Genomic DNA, 27,354 nt, shown 5'->3' with positions numbered 1-27,354 from the left:
CTAAAATCCTTACATGCTGAACTCAAATGAGCAACTGACAACAATGCAGAGACTTTATTAGAATAATAATGAGGCAAGATCTTAAATTAAGTTGTTACTGAGCAATCGTAGCATATACCATATAAATTGGATTAATAGAATCTAAATTAAAGGTGATGATACATAGGCATCTTTTTTGAGAAATGTTGCTTGGGCACTTTCCCATTGAGAATTGGCAACAAATTTCTATCTGGATACTTTAGATCGGTTGTGGCCCTGTGTCTCACCTGGTTGCCCATTGACGGCAACGTTGCCCAGCAACATTGCTCAAAAAGCTGCCCCGTGTATCATCACCTTAAGGCACTCACCAAATCATCAAAGATGTCCCTCTGGTGCACGTGAATGGTGATTAGTGTTTCATATTTTGTCCGTTCAACAGCTCCAAGGTCCTTTGTGGTCATGTCAATCAAATTGTTGAGGAGCTCAAGAAAAAAATGGTTGGTTTTAGCCATGATCTTACGGTCATATCTGGCATTGCTCAAAGCATCCTCAGAATCCTTCGTCCAGATCATCTGGATTCCCAGTAAACCAACCTAAATAAAAGAAACCAGCTGTCCGGTTAATATACTGTATCATTTTGCTCAATTTACAGTACAAGTTGTGGTCACAAGTGATCACTGTCACTATTTTGTCACTACCTGTGCAGGAAAGGAGTCCAAAAATTTGATCAACTCAAAGCCAGAGTCTTGAATGGCAAGTGCAGCCTGACGGATGACAAGGTGTAAAGACCTCTGGGATTCTTTCAGTAGTGCATTAAGCCAGACCTCCACATTGCCCTCCGCTATAACGGGCCTGTCCAGCTCAACTGTCTCACCTTCTCGGGATGATATTGCCAGAATCTTATCATGCATCTAAAAGCAAATTGTTGCAATAATGCTGGTTTAATTTTGCAGCAGATATTTTTAAGTAAATAAAAAAAAAATAATCCTAAAACATGACAATGACATGCACCAACTGTTCCAGCATGTCTAAATTATTGGAACGGAAGGTCAAAGAGTAATATTTTGCTTATTTAAAGTATTGATCACCTTTTCATGGAAGCGGACACATTTGATGTTGTCAAAGATGTTGAGCAGGTGAGCCTGGATGGTGTGTGAGTCAGATGCTTGGCCCAAAATCTCCAGCAGGGCAGGATCTGACACAAAGAAGAAACGTGGAAATAGCAATCGCTTCTTCTCCAGATACCTGCAAAGTAGAAAAAAAATGCGGAAATCAGCTGCAGTATGAAGAGCTCTACTCAACCTCACAAAAAATGCAACTCAAAAATTTGAGATTTCAGAAATTAAAAACACCGATTTAATTTCCCACTCAACCTACTGTCACCTGTGACAACAGAACTGCAAAGTTCCCAGGTGCATCTTGGTATAGAAACTGATCCTGAAATAAGGACTTGAGTGACGTACCCTGTGAGGGATTTTTGACACATCTCTAGCTGTTCCAGCAGGTGAGGCAGCAGCTGACCCATAGTCTCATCTCCAACACACGACTGGACTACATTGGGCATTTCATGAGCTCGAGTCATGATTTTCACCCAGGATTTATCAATGTTGGAGAACCGCTTTGCCTCCTAAAATGGAAAGATTAATTTGACATTGTTAATAAGATTTTCTCATTAGTATTAATTTCATTGATAAAAATCTAATTTTTGTAATGCAAAAACAATGTAATTATTTTACTTTAAGTAGGGCTGGGTGGTATGATGGTATATATTGGTACGACGGTATAAAGTGTCTATCGTTAGAAATTTTGCTATTGTTTATTTCACTGTATGCAAATATATCCACGTAACACAGTACTAGTTCAAAGTTATACACATAAGAGTGATGAAACGTATGAGAAAATAAAGAGTGAGATGTGTTTGATGTTAAACAGAGTTATTAAGCTTAATAAGATGTGAAAAGAACCTGATGTGGTGCTCACACGGTAGCATTCGATCACTAATTCAAATAAGTTCTCTTTTGTGTCTTATAGCGCTTGAATGGTCACATAACACACAACAGTTATGTCAAAATCGTGTGGATTATTCACATAAACACAGTTAGTTATGTGTTAAATAAACAAACAGTTGGGTGAAAACCGGATGTGTATCAGTACAATATATTGGATCCTTGCATTCAGTCTTAAAGTTTAAGACTAAAGGGACAGCATTCTAGCTGCTGTCTATGTCAATAATGTTAATTAAACAACAAAAGACAAAGACAAAATCACTCACTGCTCTTGACTGAATCACTTTGTATCTTTAATAAGAATCAGTTCATATTTGATTCATACAGTGAAGACTACACAGTGTTTTAGTTTTACACTTGATTATTCAATTTCTGTAATATACATTTCTACATGTTAGGCTAAATAAACCTACTGTAGCTGAATTTTTTTTGTAAAACTTTTGTAGCTGAAAAAGTTACATTTTTATCTTTGTTCTATTGTATTTGTCCTATTGTTTGTAATTTGCTCCTTTGTTCTTATTTTCAACAACAAAAAATAATATAAAATAAAATAAAACAAAACAAAATAACTAGATTGAGATATACTGTATATTGTTATTGTGAAATAAAAATGTTCATACCGTGAAATAAGGTCATATCAACTAAGTGTAAGGATATATTGTTTCAATCATAAAGTGCATTTGTAAACCATTTTAAGTATGTAATTATAATGAGTTTCTTATGCTTTTCTATTGTATGGAGAAACACAACAAACATATCGTAAAATCCATCTTGTCTTGTAACATTTTTAAAAATGTAAGCAGACACTTAGCAGACACTTTTATCCAAAGCGACTTACAAATGAGGAGAGGAGATTTTAAAGAAAGGGTTTAAGAAAGGGAATTAAATAAGACAGTTTAAATAAGCAGAAAACTGAACAATATTAATCTTAAACTGATTTAAACACATTCACTGCATTTCAGGCAGTTAGTAAACATGCTCCAACACATTGAGCTATGATACTCATATGGGATATGTGGGTTTGAAATCAGTCATTGTCTTGACCTAGTCTTGTTTCTTCACTCTTTTCCCCATTGTTTCTTATGGAAGCCCGTTTCCGCCACTGAATAAAAAATAAAAAAGGTAACTGCGACTTTTTATCTCACAATTCTGACTTTTTTTCTCATAATTGCGTGATACAAACTCACAATTCTGACTTTTTTTCTCATAATTCTGATTTTTTTTCCTCACAATTCGGATGCAATTGCGAGTTATAAAGTCAGAATTGTGAGATATAAACTCGCAATTCTGAGAACATATCAGTCCCACCCCCCTCAAAATTAGACATTAACTTCGCAATTATGAGTTTATATCATGCAATTCTGACTTTATAACTCGCAATTGCGTGTTATAAGGTCAGAATTGCGAGATATAAACTCGCAATTGTGAGAAAAAAAGTCAGAATTGTGACTTTATATCTTGCAATTCTGACTTTATTTCTCACAATTGTGAATTTATATCATGCAATTCTGAGAAACAAAGTCAGAATTGTGAGTTTATATCTCGCAATTCTACTTTATAACTCGCAATTGTGAGTTTATATCACGCAATTCTGTGAAAAAAAGTCAGAATTGTGAGATAAAAAGTCGCAATAACCTTTTTTTTATTTTTTTATTCAGTGGCAGAAACGGGCTTCCATAATTTCTTCACTTTCAGTACGATGGTTAAAATCTAGGTGTCAATGTATGGAAGACTGAATTACTGATACTACCTTCGGCAGCTGTTTGGCTATGTCTCCAGCAACAAAAACAGCCTCAAGGTAAATCCAGAGGTTTTGCACAGTCATCCAGTTCTCAATGATGTCTGTTGTGTTGGAGAGGTTCTGAACCCACTTCTGGATCTGAGCTTTGAACGGTGTATTGTATCTACAGAGAGACACAATGTCATGGACATCAGAGAATATGCTTAATAATTGGTATTGATTCATTCCACCATTTAAATGTAATGCCACAACACAGTCAATTTGTAAAATTCACAAGTAAATAATGTTATACTTTATTACAATAGTCCACTTTCTGACATTCTAATAACTATAAGTAAATTTGCAACTACATGTCAACTAACTCTTATTAGACTAGTAGACTGTTAGGTTAGGGTTAGGGTTAGTAGAATAAGTTGACATGTCCATGCAAAGTTACTTATAGTCAGTAAAATGTCTGTTAGTGGACCATCTAAATAAAGTGTTAGCAGATATTAAACAGATAATCTACTAATACTTTAATTAACATGTAGTGGCAAAGTTACTTAAGGAAAAACAAAAAAAGGAAAAATGCTACCTAACAGACTATTATAAAACCGCTGTGGATATCTTCATAGCCATGAAAGGTCACTTGAAATAAACTACTGTAACTGCACAAATTACATGTTGGTCTAACGCCTCACCTGTTGCTCATAAGTGAGCCAAGCACCATCAGACTGTCCTCCATGTTAGTAATGATCTCAGATGTGCTGTCTCCTCTCAGAAGGAGCTCACCTCTGGTTTTAAAGTGAGCAAAGGTAAAGGTCTTGTTGTCCCATTCCGCAATTACTTGCTTGAGTTTCTGCTCGATGTCACGCTCCTTCACAGCACTAATACAGATGTCCTGCACAAATGGTTGTTACACTTATTATGGAATTCTTTATTTAATTTTGTGAAATAAAGAGCTTTAAAGCCAAAACTACGATCTATCTATCGATATCTATAAAACTAAATTCTGACCTCAATTTCTTCTTTGTACTTCAGCAGTGGGGCTTCCATGATGTTGCGAAGCTTGAAGTTATCAGTTTCGACTTCAAAGGTGTGACCTGTAACCTCAGTAATCCTCTTCCAGTGACGGGTCATCATGGCTTTGTTAGTCATTAGATCCAGCAGAGGGCAGCACTCGCTAAAATCGTCAATAGTTTTTTTGAGGTCCAGAAATGCCTGCCACTCTTTAAGGGCCCGTGGCAGCTTACGGCACCTGCAAAACAAAACAAAACAAAAAAACAAAACAAATCTCAGCAGGGTAATGCATTTGCCGAATATTGCACTGGGCGTTAGGATTAAAGTTCATTGTTGTGCCTGATTTCATGTTTAAAAATAACTATTATTAGATTTGTGAAATTTTGTCCACTATTAGTGAAAATGAATGTTGTTTGACTGTGCATAAACCTTGCTGACTGCAAATGACTTGTTGTAAACCATAAAAATATTCATTCCCATTGTATTGAACTCTAGTATATGTAAATTAAATCTGACAGAAAACTCTTCATTCATCCTATTATTATGAAAAGATTATTGTGTTACACTGGTACTTGCTCCGAAACAGCTGACTTTAATTTCAGTCCTTGACAGGCATGAAGAATTGATTCTATTTTCTGAGAAGCTTCTGCGATTACCCAGAACAGACCAGCACAAATGAAATCCCCTGGTGCTTTCATGCTTTTCAGTGTAACTTATTATATGACTGCCAGAGAGTGGATATTCAGGAATTTAGTTTGACTTCTGTAACCTTCTCACCTCGACTGAAACTCAAGTAGTTCATTGTTGATTCTGTCAATATTGATGTCGGCCCATGAGATGTCATAGTAGCCATTGACTGTGTCAATGACACTGTTGTAGAGTCCATAGAGCTTTTGGAGAAGTGTCAACTGTTTCCTGATCTCAAGCAACTGAGGATGCTGGGTAACAGGTAGGCCAAAAAGCTCCTCCCCACCTGTGTATGTTATATACTTGCGGAACAGGTTGTCAAAGCGATTCTGTGGAACATCAGACCATTTTAGTAAATAAACTAAAGCAAGCATTCATTTATATGTACATAAACAAAACATGTACACAACATTATGTAAATAATAATAATAATAATAATAATAATATGTATATAAAAATAAATAACAATAATATTAATAATAAATTAGACCAGTATAAAAATGTGCTTTAAATAAATGATTCAAATTCAAATGTCACTTTAGTTTCACTTTTTCTCAGTGCAGTGCAGCATTTTTTTTCCCCTAGTTGACCAATTAACCACTCAGAATAAAGTATCCAGTTAATGCAGTTATATTATGATAGCATTTCAATGAAATTAAAGTTATGTTTATGTTTATGGAAACAGACATGGTAAATTACCTGAAACATTATAAGCCTGTCACTGGCATCCTGAGGAGCCAATCCAACCACCATGGGGCCATCCTGAGGATTTGACGTGTGCAAAACCAGAGAAACATATGGACATATTGTTAAAAGTAACCATGGTTTTATTGTAGTTAAAATTGTGTAGTAAGCATTGTTTTTTGGCGTATTGATTACCATTTGTTTAACCACAGTTTCTTCAAAGAATCACTTTGATGTTTGTGTGGTTTGATTTCTAGCAATTTTATGTTACAGAACACCCAAAAGAATATAAATGCAGGAAAACAATTGTGTTTGGGCTTGAAACTGTAATTTCCTGAAGGAACATCTCAAAGTGAGAGTAGTGGATAGATAGAGTTTACCTGCCTCTCAGGACTCACCCCGTCATAGTCATGGTAGAAGAGTTGGCAGTCTTCCACAAAGATCTCAACGTTTCTGATGAGTTCTCCCCTGAAGTTTGGTTGAAGGGTCACCAGCTCATTCTGCACCTCTGTGCTACGGGAAAGCAGTTTCTCCCAGGTGTACCGAAGTGTGTCCACTTTGTCTGCTTCCTCTTTGGCAATCAACAATCCATATTTATGTAGCATGCTGTACGATTCCTGCAGGCCAAAACCAGAGAAAGAGACATTGCCGTTATACCAGAGGACAATACATAAATTGTGTTCTGTCCCTATTTATTGTACATTCTTAATGGCATAGTCCACACAAAAATGTATATCACTTTAGTTTAAGGGCCAATACTTCAAAATTTATTTTAAAAAATTAAATATAATAAAGACCCTGCATTCTTTATTTTTCTTTTGTGTGTACCTCAATTGGACCAACTTGAAAGTCTATGGAGATTTGGTGTTCTCTGATCTCTTTGAGCATTGCCATGGCGATACGAATATCATCCAAGTCTTTAATTTGCCTGTTGAGTTTCTTGCTCGCCTCATCTATAAAAGTGAAGATCTGTTCCATCTCCATGCGATACTTCCTGTTGCAGTGGTGACCAAAATCCACCATCCAACTCTTTGTCTCAGCAGTAAGAGCCAATTTTAGATCCGCTGTAGGTAAATTCAGCAACACACAAAGAATAAAGAGCTCTATTTGTAGTTTAATAAACATCCAATTCTTTCTTTCAGAAATCTGTCATAAATACACTGCTATTTACGTATCATAAATGTTTAAAATTAGAAATAATTAATGAATATAAATAAAATTAATTTAAATAAAAAATAATAATATGCATATATAATAATCTAGAAACAAGAACAGCAAAATTAAGCATGTTCACACCATTGCTGCAATCATTAAATAAACAAACCTCTTATCTGTATGTTAACCTCTCAATCACTATTAGCATGCTCAGTTTCTACTGATTCAGAGTCTGTCTACCTGTATATAGTGCCAGAGCTCCTACTGAGATAAATTCAGGCTTTGCATTAATTTCTAGCTCAAGATCCCTGTAGTATAGAATCTGAGACTCAAATTCAGAAAGAAGAGGGTTCCCCTGGATGAATTTCTGGATGGTTTCCTCTCGATCTTTCTTCCAGATGTGGTGATAGAGGCTGAAGCGATCCAGAGCGTTCACTTTTTCCTGTGTAACAGTACATGAGAAGTATCATACATTACATGTAACACACCATAAAATATCACATTGTCACGTTATAAACACAACCATGTAAAACAAACACATTCAATTAAAGCTATACAGACTTGCTCCCATGGGACATTCATATTTCTGACTTGAATATCCAGATTCAAGAAAAGAAAGAAAGAAAGAAAGAAAGAAAGAAAGAAAGAAAGAAAGAAAGAAAGAAAGAAAGAAAGAAAGAAAGAAAGAAAGAAAGAAAGAAAGAAAGAAAGAAAGAAAGAAAGAAAGAAAGAAAGAAAGAAAGAAAGAAAGAAAGAAAGAAAGAAAGAAAGAAAGAAAGAAAGAAAGAAAGAAAGAAAGAAAGAAAGAAAGAAACTAAAACAGACCTTCCTGGTGGAGTTGATGGACGTACTAAGCACAGAGACCAGCTTCACAATCTCTTTGTTCTCAGATATGCTTTTGTGGTAGTTCTTAATTTGGATGGGAATGACCTGGTTTGCAGATGCTGATATATCTGAGGTACTGCCTTCTGGAGGAACAAAATGTTCAAAGATGAGAAGGTTAATAAACAAGAGCAGACAGGAGCTGTGAGACAAGAATGTCTCTGAAAAACATGATTCAGAAATATTATCTTTTTGGCTCAAAACAGTTATATGAAGGACCCTTTATCTTTGATTTGTTTCAGGGGATGAAGGGTTTACAGGCAGAGCTGCTTCATTACAGTAATAAGAGATATGTTGTTGTGACACTGTTGTACGCTGTCAATTCTGTGTCAGTTTCCTTATTCTGAGAGGGAGTGATGGAGAGAGAATAAACGTTGTGGATAAGATTGTTACCGTGACGCTAGGGACATGTCACCACTTCACAAAATCACACCCACTGTCTGCATTCATTATCTTTATTCCCCAGTTTTATTTATCAAATGACTGGAGATGAACTTATCCATCCAGAGCTTCAATTTTCAACCATTATAAAGACAAATTTTAAACTGACCAAAGACCTATTATTTCTTGATTTGCTCTGCTTAGCTGTATAATTACAGAGGATGGGTAAGAGTCGTACCGGCTAGGCTGCGATAGGTCGATTCACCATCTTCTGATTCACTCTCTTGGCTGTTCTGTTTCAGAGCGGCCATGCGTCGCTCACTCATTTTCCTCTGTGACAGCAAAAATACTCAAGTCTGACATTTTGCATACATTACACTCAAACAAGAACTACATAGATTTTGTATGGCAACTTCTGAGATCATGTCAGTTCAAGAAAGCAAAATAATTATAGAGTATGAGAATAAAAGGTGAATAAAATGGGTAAAGTACACTATAAGCTACTCAAACTCAACATGAAATTGCACTTGAAACCCATTTTCCTTATATAATGTGACATTTTCAAGTGAAACAGGATTTTTAACAAAAAAGAATGCCAGGTGGGACTTTTTATCAAGAGGGTGGGGTGAACAATAAGAGGCCTTGTTGACCTGAAAAGGAAATGTGTTTCAGGGCATATTTGCCTTTACCATCAAGGTTGGCTATTTGCACATAAAAAAATGTAAATGCGTATATCTCTTAAAAGTTAATTGAGTCAGATAGCCCTTTAAGCAAACACACATGGGCTAAAAGCTAAAAAAAATGCTTGGACTTTTTGTAATTTGTAATATCAATTACTCATATTATTGGCACTAAGAATGAGATTTAGCAGACAAGTGTATTAACAATGACTCATCTCAGTGTACTACATTGAAAATAAATAAATAAATATATACATAACTAAATAAATACCTTGGAAATTCTCTCCTTGCTCCACTGTCCAACTCCTTTACTGACGCTGACCAGACAGTCCACAGCTCTGTTCAAGGCTTGCTGAACCTCATCTAGCCCTGGAACTGTGATGATGTTGGGGATGGCTAAACACACTCCCACCCTAAAGATGGGCTGCTGCCCACTTCCCCTCTGCCGAATTGAGGAGTCTGCATCTGCTGCATCGGAAGTTACATTTAATAACAATGAGTTAGAGTTGACCAACCAAGTGATTATATGAAGCTTCATGCTTTGAAAATAAATATAAACGTAGGGTCAAAAATGCTCCCCACTGTGATTTTGCTCATTTTCAAATTGGTTCTATGAATTTGTCACTGTTACAAGTGAGGCTCCCGTACTGCCTCTCTTGCACCACCAGAGGGAACCATCACATGAATATTGACTGTTTTGATTCGGACTTCAATTCCCATCAGCCTTCATACCTGGGACTGATTGCACTACACCTGCATCCAATTAGTCACTCACTCATATACGCATTTAAGGACTGCTCACTCACACTCTCATTGCGAAGTCTTGATTTGCTACAGTTGTCAATTCTGAGCGTTCTTCTGTGGATTACCTTATCTGTGATTGAACCTGGACTGTACTCTCATGTCTGATCCTTGCCACCTGCCTCGACCCTCTGCCTGTTACTTGGACTGTGATTGTTTATCTGCCTGCCCCGACCTCACGCCTGTTCTCTGGACTGTAAATTCTCTGCCTCTTCTGTGTTGCTGCCTCCGTACTGTATTAATCATTGTGATAATAAAGCTGCAGATGGATCCTCACTCTTCTGACTCATCGTTACAGTCACACTGATCAACAGAAAGCTGCTCTGTTTGAAAGTAACAACTGTGTGAGAAGTGCTATTCTAATTGACAATAGAAATTGTGCTGATGCAAAATAAATAAATAAATAAACCTTTTGACTTAATCAAAACCCTTTTTAAATAAACCAAAAATAAATGTACTGAAGTATTATCAGTAAAACCACTGAAGGAAGTGACTTCACAAACCCAGGAAATGCATCAGTGATGACGCATGGATGCGTTTGCGTAGAGTCTCCAGTGTGTTACGGGTAAGGCGCAGTAATGCATCCACGTTCCGGTGGTTGAAATGAGACAGCAGCTCCTTTGCCTCCTCCTCCATCACCTTCATCAAATCCTTCTTTTTCTTCTTTCTCATCAGCGGAGAAGAGGGGCCAACACTAGGGGCCATGGTGCTACGTGACAAGAGACGGCCCTCTGATTTAAATTCCTCCTCTCCTTTGGATAAACAAAACAGAAATGATCACAAAATATTACTGTAAGCACTTGGAATATGAGAAGCTACTACTCATTAATATTCTTTGGTTTTCCTGCATTTTCTGCATATTTGAACCCTTTTCAACAGTGATATTAAGATTTTGAGATTCATCCCTTAACACTGAGAACCATGTCAAGTCAAGTCACCTTTTATTTATATAGTGCTTTATACAGTACAGTGTCAGGGATTCATCACAGTCACTTCAGTCACCATCCAGGATAATTACCCGATCACAGTCACCTGAGTTCTGATCACCCGCACCTGCTGTCACCAATCAAGCCACACTACAAATACACACACAGCACAGTCACTCACTGTCCGGTCTACCGTTCACTCCTACGAACTGCTCTGGACTCTCTCTGCCAAATTCTCCTAGAACGAATTACCTGCTGTTCCTCCCGCGATCCTCCAACGACTCATTGGAAACTGTTCCACGATCTCCAACGTAACCGGCATCCGATCCTCACCATCAGAACTCAGATAAGCACCCTGGAACCATTCACTGTGTTGACACTCACCTGCCTTTAACTCACCTATTCCAGTCATCCCCTTACCCAGTCAATAAACCATCCTGATTTGCACTTACCTGTTGTGTCTGGCCTTGCTTTGTGACATACAGATTGTGTCAAAGCAGCTTTACAGTGTTAAACAGGAAAATGTGTGCTGATAATGCAAGAGGACAATTGAAAACAGTTAAAATTAAAGTCAGTTCATCTGAAGTATTAATCATCGTCCAGCTCAGCAGCTCTTACCATCACTGTCCATCTGTTCCACTTTGCTCTCTGTTCTGCTCTCATCCCGGTTTCTCTCTCCTTCCTCCTTCTGCTCAAATTCCAGTAACATATTAATCAGCTCATTGGCTGCCTCCTCCACCAATGAGCTTTTGGTATGCAGCATTTGGGCTCCTTTGATGCAAAGCTCCTAAAATGGGAAATAAATTCAATGAGCATGATCAAATTGATTATTTCTGTATTCCGATGGATTATATCTTCATGGTCCAGGTGACAAGAAATTGGGTTTTAAAAAGATGGAATAGCAAATGGCAGTGGTAACGAGACACCAACAAATACTATAGAGTAGGGTTGTCAACAGTACTGTTTTTTTGGTACCATTTTGATACCAAAATGTAATGAAAAAAATGTAAAAATGTCAGTCTCTGTACATTATCTGCAGTACTGACTCAATCCAGTTACCAAACGGGTTTCCCCTAAAATTTGGTAGGCATTCTGACTAAATAAAATGCTGTACCCACCTGGCAATGGCCCTCATCAAACTAAAAGACTGAAAGTGAATAAGAACAGTTGCTGTACAAATCACATCGTACAAATTTACCACCACGTCAAATAGTTTTCAAATGAGATCGAGTTGAAAGAGTCCTATAATTTCACTGATCTGCATTTATATACTTTAGCAAGTGGAATTGGTTCTGCCTCAATATCCTCTGAAAAATAACAGCATGTTTCTATGAATACATAATATGACATTTTTTATGTACTGTATATGTATGTGTGTACCTTGGTGGTCTGTACAAACTCCTCGCAGGTGCATGGCTCATCTTCAGGCAACACACACAACGTAGTCAAGCTCATTTCCTGCAGAACCGCGTCGATTCTAAACTCCACCAGATCATTCACTCTTTGCAGCAGAAGTTCAAGGTCCTCTGTGAACCAGGAGAAAGAACCTTTTCATTTCAAATATCTAATCATACTGGGCACATTTACAAACATCTTATGTACACAACAATGCCGGAAGTATGTGGACATTCCTTTGTACACACTAATGCTTGCTTCTGAATGGCAGCAGATCCTAGCAGGCATGTTCCCACATAAAGTGCAAAGCATTCCAAGAAGATTAGAAGCTGTTTTAAAGACATTGTGAGGACCAGCTTCCTATTAATGCCAGTGGCCTTGACATTAAATGTTCAACAAGTATATAATTGGGTGTCCACATATTGTACTTGTGGCCATTTACTGTACTGTATGTTCCTAATGTGGTCATGGAAATCAGCTGTAAAGTGGAGTCTCTCACCAAGTGCAGTAGTGATTCGATTAAGGTATTTCTCAGTGTTTAGAGAGGTCCAATTGAGGGAGGTCAGACCGGGCAGAATGGCCTCATCTACTTTAGCCACATGTGGCATGAGCAGTTGTTCAAAGGCTGGCTGGATCTTAGACCTCACTCTGGAGTTCTCTCTCACCATCAACTGAAGCAAGGAACAAACAAGGCAACAGATCACAAGCAAAGAAAATTGTGAACTCTCAGAGGATTGACAAAAATGACGAGAGAATATTAAAAATATCTTCATTTGTGTTATGAAAATGAACAAAAGTCTGAACAAGGTTTGGAATGACATGAGTAAATGATGAAAAAAACTTAGAAGATGAAATATCTAGTTCAGTCATGAAACTCGTCATGGCACAGGCTGATAGGTTCTTAATGCAATCTATAAACAATGACATCATCCAGCATGGCACAAGTTGACTGGCCTCTGCTGATTCTGCAGCCAATGAGCTTGCTACTTAACTTTTAATAGTTTGGTTAACACTTTAGTTTAGGGGCCAATTCTCTCCATCTAGTTGCTTATTAGCATGCATATTACATAGCATAGTGGCAGTTTAATAGTATTTATAAAGCACATATTAATGCCTTATTCTGCATAACAATATTTTAGATCCCTTATAACCCACACCTAAACTTAACAACTACCTTACTGGCTATTAATAAGCAGCAAATTAAAATTTATTGAGGCAAATGCCATAGTTAATAGTTGCTTAAAAGTGAGAATTGGTCCCCAAACTAAAGTGTGACCATAGTTTGGTTCAGAAACCCTCCACCTCCCCCGGCTCCACCCATATAGATCTGCTACAGGTAATTTAATGTATGTTATATGTACAGCGGCAGCAGCATGCCTTACATGGTCACAGCAGCATGTCTGTGGATATACTGACAGTAGCAATTATCTGTGCTTGCTCTGCAGATTTATTCCACCTAGACCAAACACATTAACACTGTCACATGCATCACCATGCCAAACTACTCTGAGAGTTGTCATGACTGAACTATATCTATAACCATCAGCAATAATAACAGTAGTAACAGTGATGCATGCCTTAGTTGATATACCTGAAGTTTATTGTAGCTCTTTTTGAGAACATCCTTTTTCTGCTGCAAGATGGCTGCAAAGGGTGGAATCTCCAATCCCATTCCTAGCATACTGTCTGTTTCTCGAATCTGGGTCAGGATCTGGGGGTCAAAGTTCACGTACAGCTCCCCAGTTTCTGGACTCTTGACGAGCAAAGAGGCTTGCAGGCCCACTTTGACTGCTTCAGTCTATAGACACAATAGATGAATATGACTGGCTATTTAGTTAAAACAAAGATAAAATTGCATTTAATTCATTTAATTATTGCAAGACCAGAATTGATTTCTATAAAAATCTATACAATATTTATTTTAAAAAACATGTATATAATCTAAAAAGGGAGGAAAGTAAATAAATCAACAATTACAGGGTAAGAAAATTAAAACACATCACCAAGTGAAAGTGGCACATGAGCAAAGAGCCAAATGTGTCTAAAGCAAGCAGTCAACAGTACCTTATTTTGACTCTATAAGACAACTGACCTGTGCCATCCAGTTCTGATGATAAAGCACCTCAAACTCCAGCAGCACCTTGGCTACCCGGTTGTAATTTCGAATGATGGGTTTGGCATCTGGAGTGCTGAGTAGCCCAGGCATCTCCTGGAAGAGATCCATGGGCTCCTGGATGCAGCTGTACAGCTGCCGAGCCCACAAGATACTCCCTGCGATCGGAGGGAGGTCTGGAGCAATGGGGGGGTCCGTCTTCTGCTTGGTGTAAATTCGATAGACCATCTCAATGTCCCTTCCGAAGTTTTGCAGAATTTTCTGGTACTTCTCACTGATGCCCAAGTCTGAGATGCCAAGCCTGGTGAATATGAAAATGACGGGGGATGTGTGTAGTGCAAAATGTGGAAAATAAATAAATAAATAGTTTTTAAAACTTCCAAATAATTGTTTTGCTTTTAAATATTCAAGGAAAATAAATAAAATAAACCATTAAAAAACATAGTTTCCACAAAAATATTAAGCAGCACGACCATCTCCAACTGTTATAGTAATAATAAATGTTTCTTGGGCACCAAATCAGCATATTAGAATGTGTGAAGGATCATATGACACTGAACACTGGAGTAATGACTGCAGAAAATTCAGCTGTGCAATAACAGGAAAAAGATACATTTTAAAATATATTAAATCTGTTTTTCAAAATTGCAATAAAATTTCACAGAATCACTGTATTTTTTTATACAATAAATGCAGCAACAGAAGCATTATAATTATTGGTATCCCTTTAGATTAAGGAACACATATTCACTATTAACTTGGAGTTTTCCCTCGATAAACCCCTAATCTGCTGCTTATTGATAGTTAATAAGGCAGTTGTTGTAGTAGTTATGTTTAGGTATTGGGTAGGGTTAAGGGATCTAGAATATGGTCATGCAAAATAAGGCATTCATATGTGCTTTAAAAGTACTAATAAACAGCCGATATGCTAGTAATATGCATGGCAATAAGCAAGTAATTAATAGTAAATAGTGCTCCCTAATCTAAAGTGCTACCCATTTCTTACCAACTCCAAACATATATATCACCCTTGTTATTTTGTTATTAAAAAAAATAATAATTACATATTACCTTTCAAATTTCTTGAGCACATATAAAGCCCGCTCAGTATTTTGAATTCTGTCAAATGTGTTGTCCATGAAAGTTTTCAGTTGGTTCTAGAAATAAATATTTAAAGGAAAGTAATCATTTTATAGCAAAAAATAAATAAATAAATAAAATAAACAAAAATAAAAACTGAAAACATACTTACATGAAGTTCACTAGTTTGTTTACAAAATTCATCATAGTCCTGATCAAAGTCTGTCCTTCTTTGGTCCAGGAAACTGTACTGTTGTTTCTTCATGGTCAACACAATGGCCTGGACATTCAGAGGACAATATAATTGCCAAAAACAAAGAAACTTGTAGTTGCCAGAGATGTGGTTTGATTAAATTTTTTTTTTTAAACTATCTTAGTTTTATTTATTATATGCCGAAATGTGGTATAGTTCACCTAAAAATTTAGATAATTTATTATGTCATCGCTTTTTCAACCTCATATTGTTCAAGATTGTTTATTAATTGTTATATGGATCACAAAAATAAATGTTCACACTGCTTATTTCAATATAACAATCATAGTAACCAGTGCCAAGCTCCTAATGAACAAAAAAGACCATAAAAGTAGTCCATACAACTTGTGTGCTAACTTTCAAGTCTACTGAAGCCACGTGTTCCTCAAAAATATTAAAGTCTTACAGGCTTGGAATAACATGAGAGTAGGAAAATTCTTATAGAACATTCATTTTCTTAGTGAAGTATTCCTGTAACAGGCTTTTGATAAAAAAAATATCTTGTAGAAAAAGCATTTCCAGTTGGAAAGGTAAATATTCAGTCGTTTGCTACAACAGCACTCAGCAGTGTGTACCAGAACACCTTAAATGGCCAGAGGAGCAGTTTGTTGTAAAATATTAATTGACTCCTACAGACTGTCAACTTTCACAAAGAACGGGAGTTAGCAATAGATCTTTATCAGCATTTGTTCAATTATTCAGTCCTCCTGGAGCATAGAGTCCTCTGGGTCTGAACTTTGTTTCCATGGACACAAAAAATGAGAGTGAATAAATAAGCTTGTGACTGGAATAAAGAGATGCAATGAATGTTAATGGACTCACAGTACAACAATACTAGGTTAAATCTAAAGGTAATATTTGCCCTTTCATGCAAATCCAGGACCGGCCTGCCAACCTAAATCATAGCCTTTGTCATTCTAAAATAAACTACAATACTGATGTCAGATCAGCGTGAAAGGGCAGTTACTACTTATAAGTCAAAGATATGGCTTTAGTTCCCATGCTGCTTAACGCTCCATGATGAGACATGCATTATGTTAAAAACAGGTTTTTCCTTTACAGTTACCTCCCATTTCCCCAACATATCTGCAGTCTGTCCACGGTAGGCAGCAGAGAGAACAAATACCACTTAGTCCATGTTAAGAATGCTAATTATAGCCAGAAAATTGTTATATATTGAATCAAACCTCCATCAAAATTGTACAGTTGTATACAGGCAAGGGGATACAGGTAAAGTAGGACAATATTAATATAAATTAAATTCATATAAATTAATATTTATTAGTATGCATATATTCTTCCAATCCTGGACATCAAAGGGATAGTGCATCCAAACATGAAAAATCTGTCATCTGCTGTTTTTACTTTTTTTTTTTTTTTTTTTTTTCTTTAGTGAAAAAAAGGTGTTTTGAAGAATGTTGGTAACTAAACAGTTTCGGTTGCCATTGACTTCCCATTCAAAAATTACAGTGGAAGTCAATCGTGTTTGGTCATCAACATTCTTCAAAATATCTTCTTTTGTCTTCAGCAGAAGAAGGAAATGCATACAGCTTTGGAATGACATGAGGTTGAGTAAATGATGACAGATTGTTCATTTTTGGGTGGACTATCCCTTTAAGTTCATCCCAAAATATTATGGAATGACATGTAACCATTTGTAGATCTACAGCAATAGCAAATTATCCAAAAGTGTCCCACTTTAACAGTATTCACCCTATGAGACTTACACATTACCATTATGAACAGTGCATTACAATGATATTAATCAACTCTAATTATACCCCCAACTGTGTATAATATGGTTCTTGTTATGACTGCACAAACTGAGGTGCTTGGCAAACTCTCATTAAATTTCAGCTTATACAATTCTTTTAGTTCACTAATAAATGCCTCATCCAAATTAAACATTTATATGCCATTAAAGAAGGAAACTTATACTGACCTATGCCAGTAATTACACTATTATCTTCTGGGTATGTTCTTTTGTCTTCTGGGCAAATCTAAAAATAGACCACCCTGACTACTACATCATGACCATGATACCTGAAATCTGGTTGCCATGGTTTCCAGTCCCTCAATTTTGGAGTCCTGCAGGGCATTGTAGGTGGAAATGGTGCTAAACATGTTTAGAATTTTGTTCAGCCGTCGCTGAAACGTGTCAAACTTGCCAAAGATGTACATCTCGCTAAAGTCAAACTGACGCTCCGAGGGATTCTCCTCCAGCTTCTGCTTGGTTTTTTGGAAATATTTCTGGTATTCCTAAATTATTGGACACAAAAATTTGTGTTTACAGTTTATTCATCTGGTAGACACTTTTTTCCCCTAAAGCAACAATCAATATATTCATTATATTAAAATAAAATGTAACATTAATTACTATTCCACCACTTATTATCAATAACTACATTTGTGTGTAATACTTATTTGTGTTCTTCTTGTATTTTCCCTAAAAGGGATGAAGGTTAAGTATATTGTTCAAATGCGGTGTATAGCAGATGAACACTAAATAAATAAGTAAAAATGGAGCCACATTAATGTGAAGCTTGTAATTTTAAATCATATATTTAATAGAAAAAAAAGGTTATAATTTGAGCTGTGGAATTGTCTAAATTATCAATTTTCAGGTATAACGTCCATATACACAACGTATAATGTCCATTTCTGGGAATCTTGCAGATAAAGATACAGCGTTTATTGGCTTTACAAGGTCATGACATTGAAGTTGAACTAAATAAAGTCACACTAGACTTCATGCTAGCACAAATAATATTTATGTTGACTGGTTATGTGTTCTTCTTGTGTTTATCTTTGTCTAAAAGGGATGAGCCTTATCATCAGAGCCTTAAAGCTTAGTAAAATCTGTCTTGGCAAAATGGAATAGACAAATGTAGAGAAAAAGGAAGCTGTGGATGAAGGTTAAGTGGTGTGTTCAAAGGCAGTGTTCAGCAGACGTGCTCATAGAGCTGTATTACATATATCTTATATATATATATATATATATATATATATACAAGTATAAGTATATATAAGTATATATACACATCTTCCAGCTAAATGTCACATTGTACCTGATTCAAGCGAATGGCAGCTTTAAGCTTCTCGGATACCACTTCCTGCGGCTGATCCCATATGGTTGCCGAGCCACTATTTGTAATATAGGCCTTACAGGCAGTAATCATTTGATTCGTAACCTAAGGAGAAAGACAATATTTCCAGTTTAAAGTATTAAGCCTGTGAAATTAAATTTAGCTATCTTGGGAGTCACCTCACTCTTACCTTGACAAAAAGGGAAGTGATCTTCTCTGAGGTGTTGTAGTAACGTGAGATGCTATGGATCATACGTATTGCATTTATAAGCCCAGGAATAGCTTCTACCATTGACACCTATAAAGATGCACCATGAACACAGTATTATCACAGGGTGTATTAAACTCTGTATAACAAACTTTATAAACTAGTTATAACACACTGCTACAGGCATTATGTACATAATTAAATACGAACTCACAAATATGCGTTTCTTTCAGTGGTATATATATATATATAAATAATTTCCTATAGTATCTACACAAGATGCTGAGCAGTATGATTTTATTTCCTATTTTTGTATGGCACAAATTTAGAAACTGCAGAATAAGCCTTACAGGGTTGCTGTTGTACAGCGGGTCACAGAACTTCTCAAGGGTGTACAGGTACTTCACATTGTCTTTGGCCTCATTTGCCGCATCAGTGATTCTGATGTCTAGTTCTCGCCAAACCTGCGGTGGCAAATAATTTAGACCTCAAATTAGACCTCAAACTGACTGGCAAAAACAGCTCAAGCAATGGCATTACTGAAATGAAAATGAAAACGTCATTGTGAAAAAGGAAAGAACATTCATGAAAACTCAATTATAAAACAAATTTACCTTACAAGACAAATTGTCCCCAGCTATTGTCTCTTTCACCCAACAACTAATAATGATATATAAATATAAATCATCAACTAACCTTAATCAGTTTGGACTTGGCTATAATAAGAACCCCCAACACAGCTTTGACCTCAGGGCTCTTCAACTGGTCCAGCAGGTAGTTGAAACGGGACATGCGTTTCTTCCAGTGGTCAAGCTCTGCACGGGGGCCCAGGTCATCTGCTTCTTTCCTTAACTGGTCACTCTCTGCAAGGACCTTCAGATCACATGACAGGGTGGTTAAAAAGTGAATACAACATATAAAAGACATGACAAAAAAGTTACAATTTTGAGGAAGATCTAACGTTATTTGCAAGCAAACCCTCTCATATAATAGATTCTATACCACAAATTAAAATGCATTTTCAAAGTAACAGATTTGAAACCTGTTCGATCTGTTTGACCCAAGTTTTCATGCAGGCTTCGATCTTCTCCAGAGCTTCTGCGCTATTGGCCACAGCTGTGTAATCTGAAGGACCTTTCAATGTTTTCAAGTCAAACGTTTCACATTCTTTGAGGTTTACCTGAAATATCAAACAATTTTCACAGATCTTTCTTTGGGCTAGAAATATTTTGCATGATGGATGTTAAATTGATGATCTGGGCTAAATACAAATTAACATACAATAATCAAGGTTTATTATTACAAACAAATAAATGAATAAATCAACTATACGTTGCAAAAGGAGTAACCACTTTAATGTAAGACTTGTGTTTTTGTTAGAGCGCTTTTTAGTAGAAAAAAAAATAAATTTTATTATTTAAAATGTGAAGTTGTCTAAATCACCCATTTTGAGGTAGGACCAATTTATAATATCTGCCATTTCTGGTAACCTTGCAATGAGTTTATCTGCTTCATAAGGTCATGACACTGAAAGTGAAAGCTAGTAACTGTTAAGTTATAGCTAAGTAACTATAACTACGCACAAATCTCATGTTACCTAATATAATGTCTGATATTAGGTAATTGAATTATATATATATAAGTCACCAAACCAGTTCACAAACAGATACAAGTGTGGCCGGAAGGGTCGTCAGAGGCTCTTCGAGACTGTTTTAACACCACTGACTGGAATATGTTTAAGCAGGCTGCAACATACAATAACACCACAGACCTCCAGGAGTACTCAGAGACTGTCACTGCCTACATCACCAAGTGTATTGATGATGTAACAGTCACAAAGACCATCACTGTCCGGGCCAACCAGAAGCCGTGGCTAACAGGGGAGGTCTACGGACTCCTGAAGACGCGGAACGCTGCCTTCAGAGCTGGAGATGAGGTGGGCTTGAAGACAGCTAGGCAATTCATTTTTTTTTTTTTTTCATTTTTGAGAGGCTATGGATCAGTATAGTACTAAAATGGAGTGTGTGAGTGTGTGCATCCTTGAGTGTGTTTATGTTATTGTAAAAGTGTGCCTCTTTCTTTGTCCTTTTGTATTTGTGAGACCTTTTCCTGCAGGCTCTCCTGTGCCCCGGCTAACACAGAGACAAAGCTGTCCAGAGAGCTAATAAAGTCTTGCTTGACAGCCTGAGCCTGCGGGCTTGCTAGCTCTGCCCAGCCGTGGTTCATCTTCCTCAGAGTGGGGATGAAGATCTCTGACAGCAGCTGCTCCACGCTCTTCAGCAGACCAACACCCATGGTGTCCAACATGTTAAAGTTCACATCCTATGAGAGCAAACAGAGGGGTGAGGATGAACATATACACAAGAGACTTTTGTTGTTGTTTTGATGACATATACGGCTCTAACTGAATCAAAATATCACACACAACAAATTGTCATTAAAAGTGCTCAAATAAAATAAAATAAAATAAAATAATAATAAACCAACCAACCAACAAACAAATAATGTATAATTCATTTTCTATTAGGGTTTGCCATTTTTTGTGAACCTGTTATTTCTTCATATTTTGAAGCAAGTAAAATTACTTTTAGTATAGTTTAGTATATTTTTATAAACTAACTAAAATAACTATAGATTTGATCATAAGCATAGTACTGGGAAATACAGTGACAACTGATATTTACATGCATTTTATGTATGCAGCCTGCTATACTGTTATAAAGATCTCATCGATCTATATTACAAGCTATCAAAATTTCATCTTACTTTTTGGGCACAAAAATATCAGCAACAATTGCATTATTCAAATTCAATTACATTATTTTTGCTTGATCAGCTGAATAATATTGAGTTTAAAACTGAGTGATTTATGAAACCTGACATATGAAATAACAGTCAAATAAAATAAAATAGAAATGTGTGTGTGTGTGTGTGTACCTGGTGTTTATCACGTTATGGGTCTTAGGGGCAGCTTTTCACACATTTCTCTTTATTCCATTTACCCTGTGGATATTCTCTGATGTGATAGGCTTGGAGGTGTTTGCCCGGGTGAAAAATACACAAATGCCAGTGAGGGCCACATCTGTGCCTTCCGTCACAAAGACCTTGGCTTTCTTACTGCGAATCACTGAGGAGGATACAGCTACCAAACAAAGACACAAAGACAAATTGATCTTATCGCATGTCTTATTTGGATGCAGTGTAACATTTGTGAGAATTTAATGAGAATCATCATTGAGAATATTCAGAATTACAAACAAACTAAAAAAGAAGAAAGAATTACAGTATTTTTAATGATTACTTAGATTTTTTTACTAATGATTATTTTCACAGGCTTTACTAACCGATATCTACAGGCTCTGTGTCCTGGTAGTATAAAATGAGGTGAGGGAGGCCATTGGCAGCAAAGAACTGCTCTATCCGCTCAATCTGAAAGATCAAACATAATACTGTTAAATAACATTGTATAAAATATCCTAGGGAATGCTAATAATCAATGACTTCCTGACTAGAAAATGTGGAGAATGCTCTTCAAAACCAAATTAAGAAGTGTGTCTGTGGAATATTGTTAACCTGTGTGCCCTCCAGTATCGCATCTTCCACTTCAGCTTTCTCCAGACCCACGCAAGAGGACACAATGCTGAGAACATAGTCATGTCTGCTGTCCAGCTGTGCTCTCTTGGCCTCACGCTCTTCCTTCAGCTTTTGCTGTGTGATAAGAAGATGTGCCCACTTTAGCATCAGCATTTGGTTATTTTGTTTTGACAAGCTTTTATACATGGTCTATTAATAAAAGGATAGGTGTAGCAGGACACATACTGCAGGAGTATTTTTAACTTCTTGAAATCTTGAAAAAATGAAACCTCTTCAGACTCTTCAAAGTTCAAACATTCATCACATGCTCTATAATAAATATAAGACCACGGACTTGAGAAAAAAAAAGTTTCTTATTTTCTGACTTTGATAAGCCTGCGCTAACTATAGAAATTAACTATGACAATAGTTTTAGAAAAGTCATATACAGTATGACTTTTCTAAAACTATTGTAATATACCCTTTATCTCTTTTGTCATTCAGAAAATAACTGAAGGACCACCTAATAATTGCAATAATAATATAATATAACATCAGTTACCTCAGTATATATGTACATAAAGTAAAAAAACAAAAAAACAAACACCACTACAGGAAAAGGCAAGCAAATGAAGCATCATCAGAACATGGAGTCATACATACTTTAAAAGCAGTGATCTGGCTGTTTGAGATTATCGACGACTGCACTGCAGGCTTACGTCTTCCAGACTTCTTTTCATGCATGTTATCCATGAGATCTTACATCTAAAGACTGCCAGACTATCAAGTAGCTTTATCTTCATCCAAGCAGACAATGAGTATCAGTCCTAACTCGCAAAACCAAAAAAAGAATACATCCAAGTGTAAAAGAAAAAAAAAACTAAAGGGAAAGTTTTGATTAGATTGTCTCCAAGTGAGAAAATCATCGTTCAGACTGGAGTACTCTAATCATCTATCCAACTGACGGTCACTATCCCCACTTTTCTCATGGCAGTAAAAGCTGAAATGTTTTAGGGTCCTTGTACAGAATAAAAGAAAGCTGACTGAACAAAGCCTTAAATGGGCAGAGCAGACCGGGTCCCTCGTCAAAGCAGTGAGAGACAGTAAAAGTCGCTTTGCCGGGGTGCTAGGTAACACCGTAAAAAAAAAAAAAAAAAAAAAGAGCCAATAAACTAAAAACCATTTTGTGGGCCTGATACAGATGCTCAAAAAAGATGTTGGTATTTTGGTCTTTCTGAAACAATCTTCATTCCAAGGGCATTCTTTCTGTTCTGATATAATATAGATTTTAATTGTATAATTTTTTATTTACAAAAAAAAATGAAATAATAATTGTGTGTGTGTGTGTGTGTGTGTGTGTGTGTGTGTGTGTGTGTGTGTGTGTGTGTGTGTGTATAGTTATTTTTTATGTGACATTTCATATGTCTGGCTTTATAGGATTAAGCTGTAACACAGTAGTCACAATATTTCTCATAAAAGAAAACAAAGAAACTAACAAACAAAAACATATAAGATGTATGCCTCTAATGCTTTAAAAGAGAGTAAACCAATCTCTACCATATGGAATGTACCAAATAAAAGATATGACCAGGACAAGAAATATTTACAGGAAAAAATAAGACAAGCTAAAATATTTTGTCAATAAAATAAAATTATTAACTTTTCAAATAAAATAATGGTGTTTTTAAGAATTAAAATAAACTAATTTTGGAGTTTGACAATGAACACGAGACAAACAGACAAGCCAAAATGCTTTACATTTCTTGAAATAATCATTTCGGAACATTGACTCAGCTTTATTCAGCTGTTTCACGTGGTTTCTCATTAAAATTCATGAAAGCAATTAGTGTAAATTACATCGCTAATGTCATAGAATAGCATAATTTTAATAATAGCGGGGCACATTGTAACACAGTGTTACAACGTTCCCCGGGGGTAAGTAAAACCCATAAAAAAAAAAAAAAAAAAAAAAGAGCCAATAAACTAAAAACCATTTTGTGGGCCTGATACAGATGCTCAAAAAAGATGTTGGTATTTTGGTCTTTCTGAAACAATCTTCATTCCAAGGGCATTCTTTCTGTTCTGATATAATATAGATTTTAATTGTATAATTTTTTATTTACAAAAAAAAATGAAATAATAATAACTCAACATCCCATTCCTATCACACCACAGCAGAACCATTAAATGTCTGCAAGAAACACACAGCTTTCTATTGAAAGAATAGGTTTTTGAAATAGTCAACTATAAAGACATTCCTGAATGAAGCAGCTGTTTGAACAAATGAATTAATTAATTGAATTAATGATTGAATGACTCACTCATTAAGACACTGACATTGATTGACATAATTTATTCACTTAACCACTCATATTTTATTTTATTTTTTTACAATTTTGAAATAGATTTTTTTTAAAATTCCAGAATAGATCATTTATTTTAAATTGCTTTATTTTAGACCTTAAAACAATTTTTTTTTTAATAAATAAATGGCTGTGTCAGTGTCTATTTCATGCACATATAATCTAGATAGGCTACAACAGGTAAGCATGTCAGCATGGACACTAGTCCTGGATTATTAACAATATAAATTTCCTGTTGATGAAGATCTTTTAGTCTATGCTGTTGCCAGTTGATGCTTGAACAAAACATCACTAAACATTATTTGGTGTGGGCCTGTATCCAATAATCACAATAAGCTTTGTGCTTTTTTTTATGAAATAATGTCTCACCATTCATATTCTGTCAATTGTATAACAAAATTCAAACCATGAACAGTTTTGACACTCTTTAATGTGGCATTACAGATCGCTGTAGTATTCGCTGTAATTACAATGTATACTTTTTTCTTTATTTACCCCGAAAGAATTGAAGTGAAATGTGACAATATGTCCAATAAGTGGGGCACACTGTAACATCTGAGGGGCACGTTGTAACATGACTATATGATTCACGTGGTTTCTCATTAAAATTCATGAAAGCAATTAGTGTAAATTACATCGCTAATGTCATAGAATAGCATAATTTTAATAATAGCGGGGCACATTGTAACACAGTGTTACAACGTTCCCCATCTGCACAACTGGAATTTAAAACTGGTTAGTGTCTTCTGCTATTTAATGAAGCATTAAAAAACTATCTAAACTACTTAATAACAGATTGGAGATAAATAGCAGATTTGTGTCATTTAAATAAACACTAAAAACTGAGATGAAAAATTTACTTCAGCCAGAAATGTACCTTTGCTATGGTTAAATAAATATTCAGGGATATCTTCAAAACACTTCTGGCACATTTTTTTCTCTATATAGTGTTGATATGGGGTCTACTTATAAAGCACAAATTAATGGCTTATTCTGCATGACCATATTTTAGATACCTTAATTCTACTTAAACTCAATAACTACCTTTTACTCCAAATTAGGAGTTTAATGAGGCAAAACCATCCTGCATATTTAAGTTTCAACCCTGTTCCATTACACCTGCCTGTAATTATCAAGTAACCCTGAACACCTTGTTAATTAGCAGGTTTAGTTGTATTTGATTGGGGTTGGAGCTGAATTCTGCAGAAAGGTAGCTCTCCAGAAGAAGGGTTGGAGACCCCTGTTAATCATATAGCCTGTATGATTAAACTCTTCCCCATGGTCTAGTGTTAAAAAAGTTAACAAAAATTGCAATACACTGTAATATTGAATCACACTACTTTTAGATGTAGATGTCGTGATTCTTAAAAATCCTAATACATATCGATTCGGCACCCAAATGATAGTACTGATTCGGGAGATAAGCATATTGACGTAGCCCTAGTAAAAATGCCCCTGGAAATCAATTTAAGGGTGCAAATATTAAAATTAATTTTTGTCACTGAACAATCCACCACACAGAATATGAAGAATATGAAAAGCTTCAAGAGTCAGCTGACCAGCACATAAACACACTTAGCAAATCATTGTCTAATTATGGTTATCAAACAAAATCCCAGAAAATATTGAGATATCATTTTTTGTCAGTATTGCACAGCCCTGAAGAGTAGTTGAACAAAAGTTGAATATTTGGTTATATCCTTGGATATCACTAATTCAGATCAAAGTAAAGTCTAAGTAAAACACCTCTTATGTCTTTTCACTCCATTGATCATATAGGTTTCCTATTGGCTTCACAAAGTTGTTCATTTACAACATTGTGTGAGAGACTGCAGGTGAGATAGGAGCCCAGGAGACAGATAAATAACTACTAGGAAAGAGATACCAGGAATCAGCCCATTTAATCTCCCTGACATCTTGCTGTCCCCATGCTGTTCTCATCTACCACAACACTTCAGCTGTAGGTGGCAGGTAAGAGCTCAGTTTAGCACTGAATTTTTCATGCATTTTATCCCGACAGTGGTGAGCTTGCTTTGAATACCAATTCCAAGCCCCTGACACTACATTTTAGATGTCACAATCAGCATTTCAGGTCTTGAAGCCATAGATATGAAATCCATAGATTAAGCATGGGCAGCTGTTGCTTATTATGCAATATGTCAGCATAATACGGCCATAATTACATGCAAATTAATGGACAGATGCAGCATGCAACATCCATCATGCCTACGTCAGCATTCTCATATGTGAAAACACATCAGTTTTTGCAGTCTTTGCATTTCATACAACTGGAGGTCTTACAGTGTTACGGTATTTTAGTTATAATGGCCAGTGATAGAGGGCCATCTACAGTTTAGAGACG

At 36.1% G+C, this 27,354-nt stretch overlaps 1 protein-coding gene across 1 annotated transcript in view; it reads right to left on the bottom strand.

The window, feature by feature from the left end:
• The window catches only part of LOC107664631 (dynein heavy chain 5, axonemal-like), a 113,923-nt gene that overhangs the window by 83,476 nt on the left and 3,093 nt on the right, over positions 1–27,354 (bottom strand). Inside the window, 33 exon segments of the mRNA XM_016455250.1 lie at positions 348–572; positions 678–890; positions 1,068–1,224; positions 1,443–1,606; positions 3,736–3,889; positions 4,407–4,606; positions 4,723–4,963; positions 5,503–5,741; positions 6,112–6,174; positions 6,495–6,713; positions 6,925–7,160; positions 7,492–7,693; positions 8,077–8,216; positions 8,765–8,846; positions 9,466–9,659; positions 10,499–10,744; positions 11,546–11,708; positions 12,302–12,447; positions 12,816–12,987; positions 13,908–14,114; positions 14,409–14,730; positions 15,501–15,586; positions 15,682–15,789; positions 17,806–18,021; positions 18,831–18,953; positions 19,039–19,146; positions 19,407–19,520; positions 19,753–19,929; positions 20,099–20,236; positions 21,160–21,378; positions 22,059–22,173; positions 22,358–22,485; positions 22,630–22,764. Coding sequence (XP_016310736.1) covers positions 348–572; positions 678–890; positions 1,068–1,224; positions 1,443–1,606; positions 3,736–3,889; positions 4,407–4,606; positions 4,723–4,963; positions 5,503–5,741; positions 6,112–6,174; positions 6,495–6,713; positions 6,925–7,160; positions 7,492–7,693; positions 8,077–8,216; positions 8,765–8,846; positions 9,466–9,659; positions 10,499–10,744; positions 11,546–11,708; positions 12,302–12,447; positions 12,816–12,987; positions 13,908–14,114; positions 14,409–14,730; positions 15,501–15,586; positions 15,682–15,789; positions 17,806–18,021; positions 18,831–18,953; positions 19,039–19,146; positions 19,407–19,520; positions 19,753–19,929; positions 20,099–20,236; positions 21,160–21,378; positions 22,059–22,173; positions 22,358–22,485; positions 22,630–22,764 — 5,652 coding nt within the window.

This window comes from Sinocyclocheilus anshuiensis, unplaced genomic scaffold, assembly GCF_001515605.1.
Source record: "Sinocyclocheilus anshuiensis isolate Anshui unplaced genomic scaffold, SAMN03320099.WGS_v1.1 scaffold621, whole genome shotgun sequence".
Lineage (NCBI taxonomy): Eukaryota > Metazoa > Chordata > Actinopteri > Cypriniformes > Cyprinidae > Sinocyclocheilus > Sinocyclocheilus anshuiensis.
The sequence above is the reverse complement of the archived record's forward strand: the minus strand, read 5'-3'. Positions and strand labels throughout refer to the sequence as shown.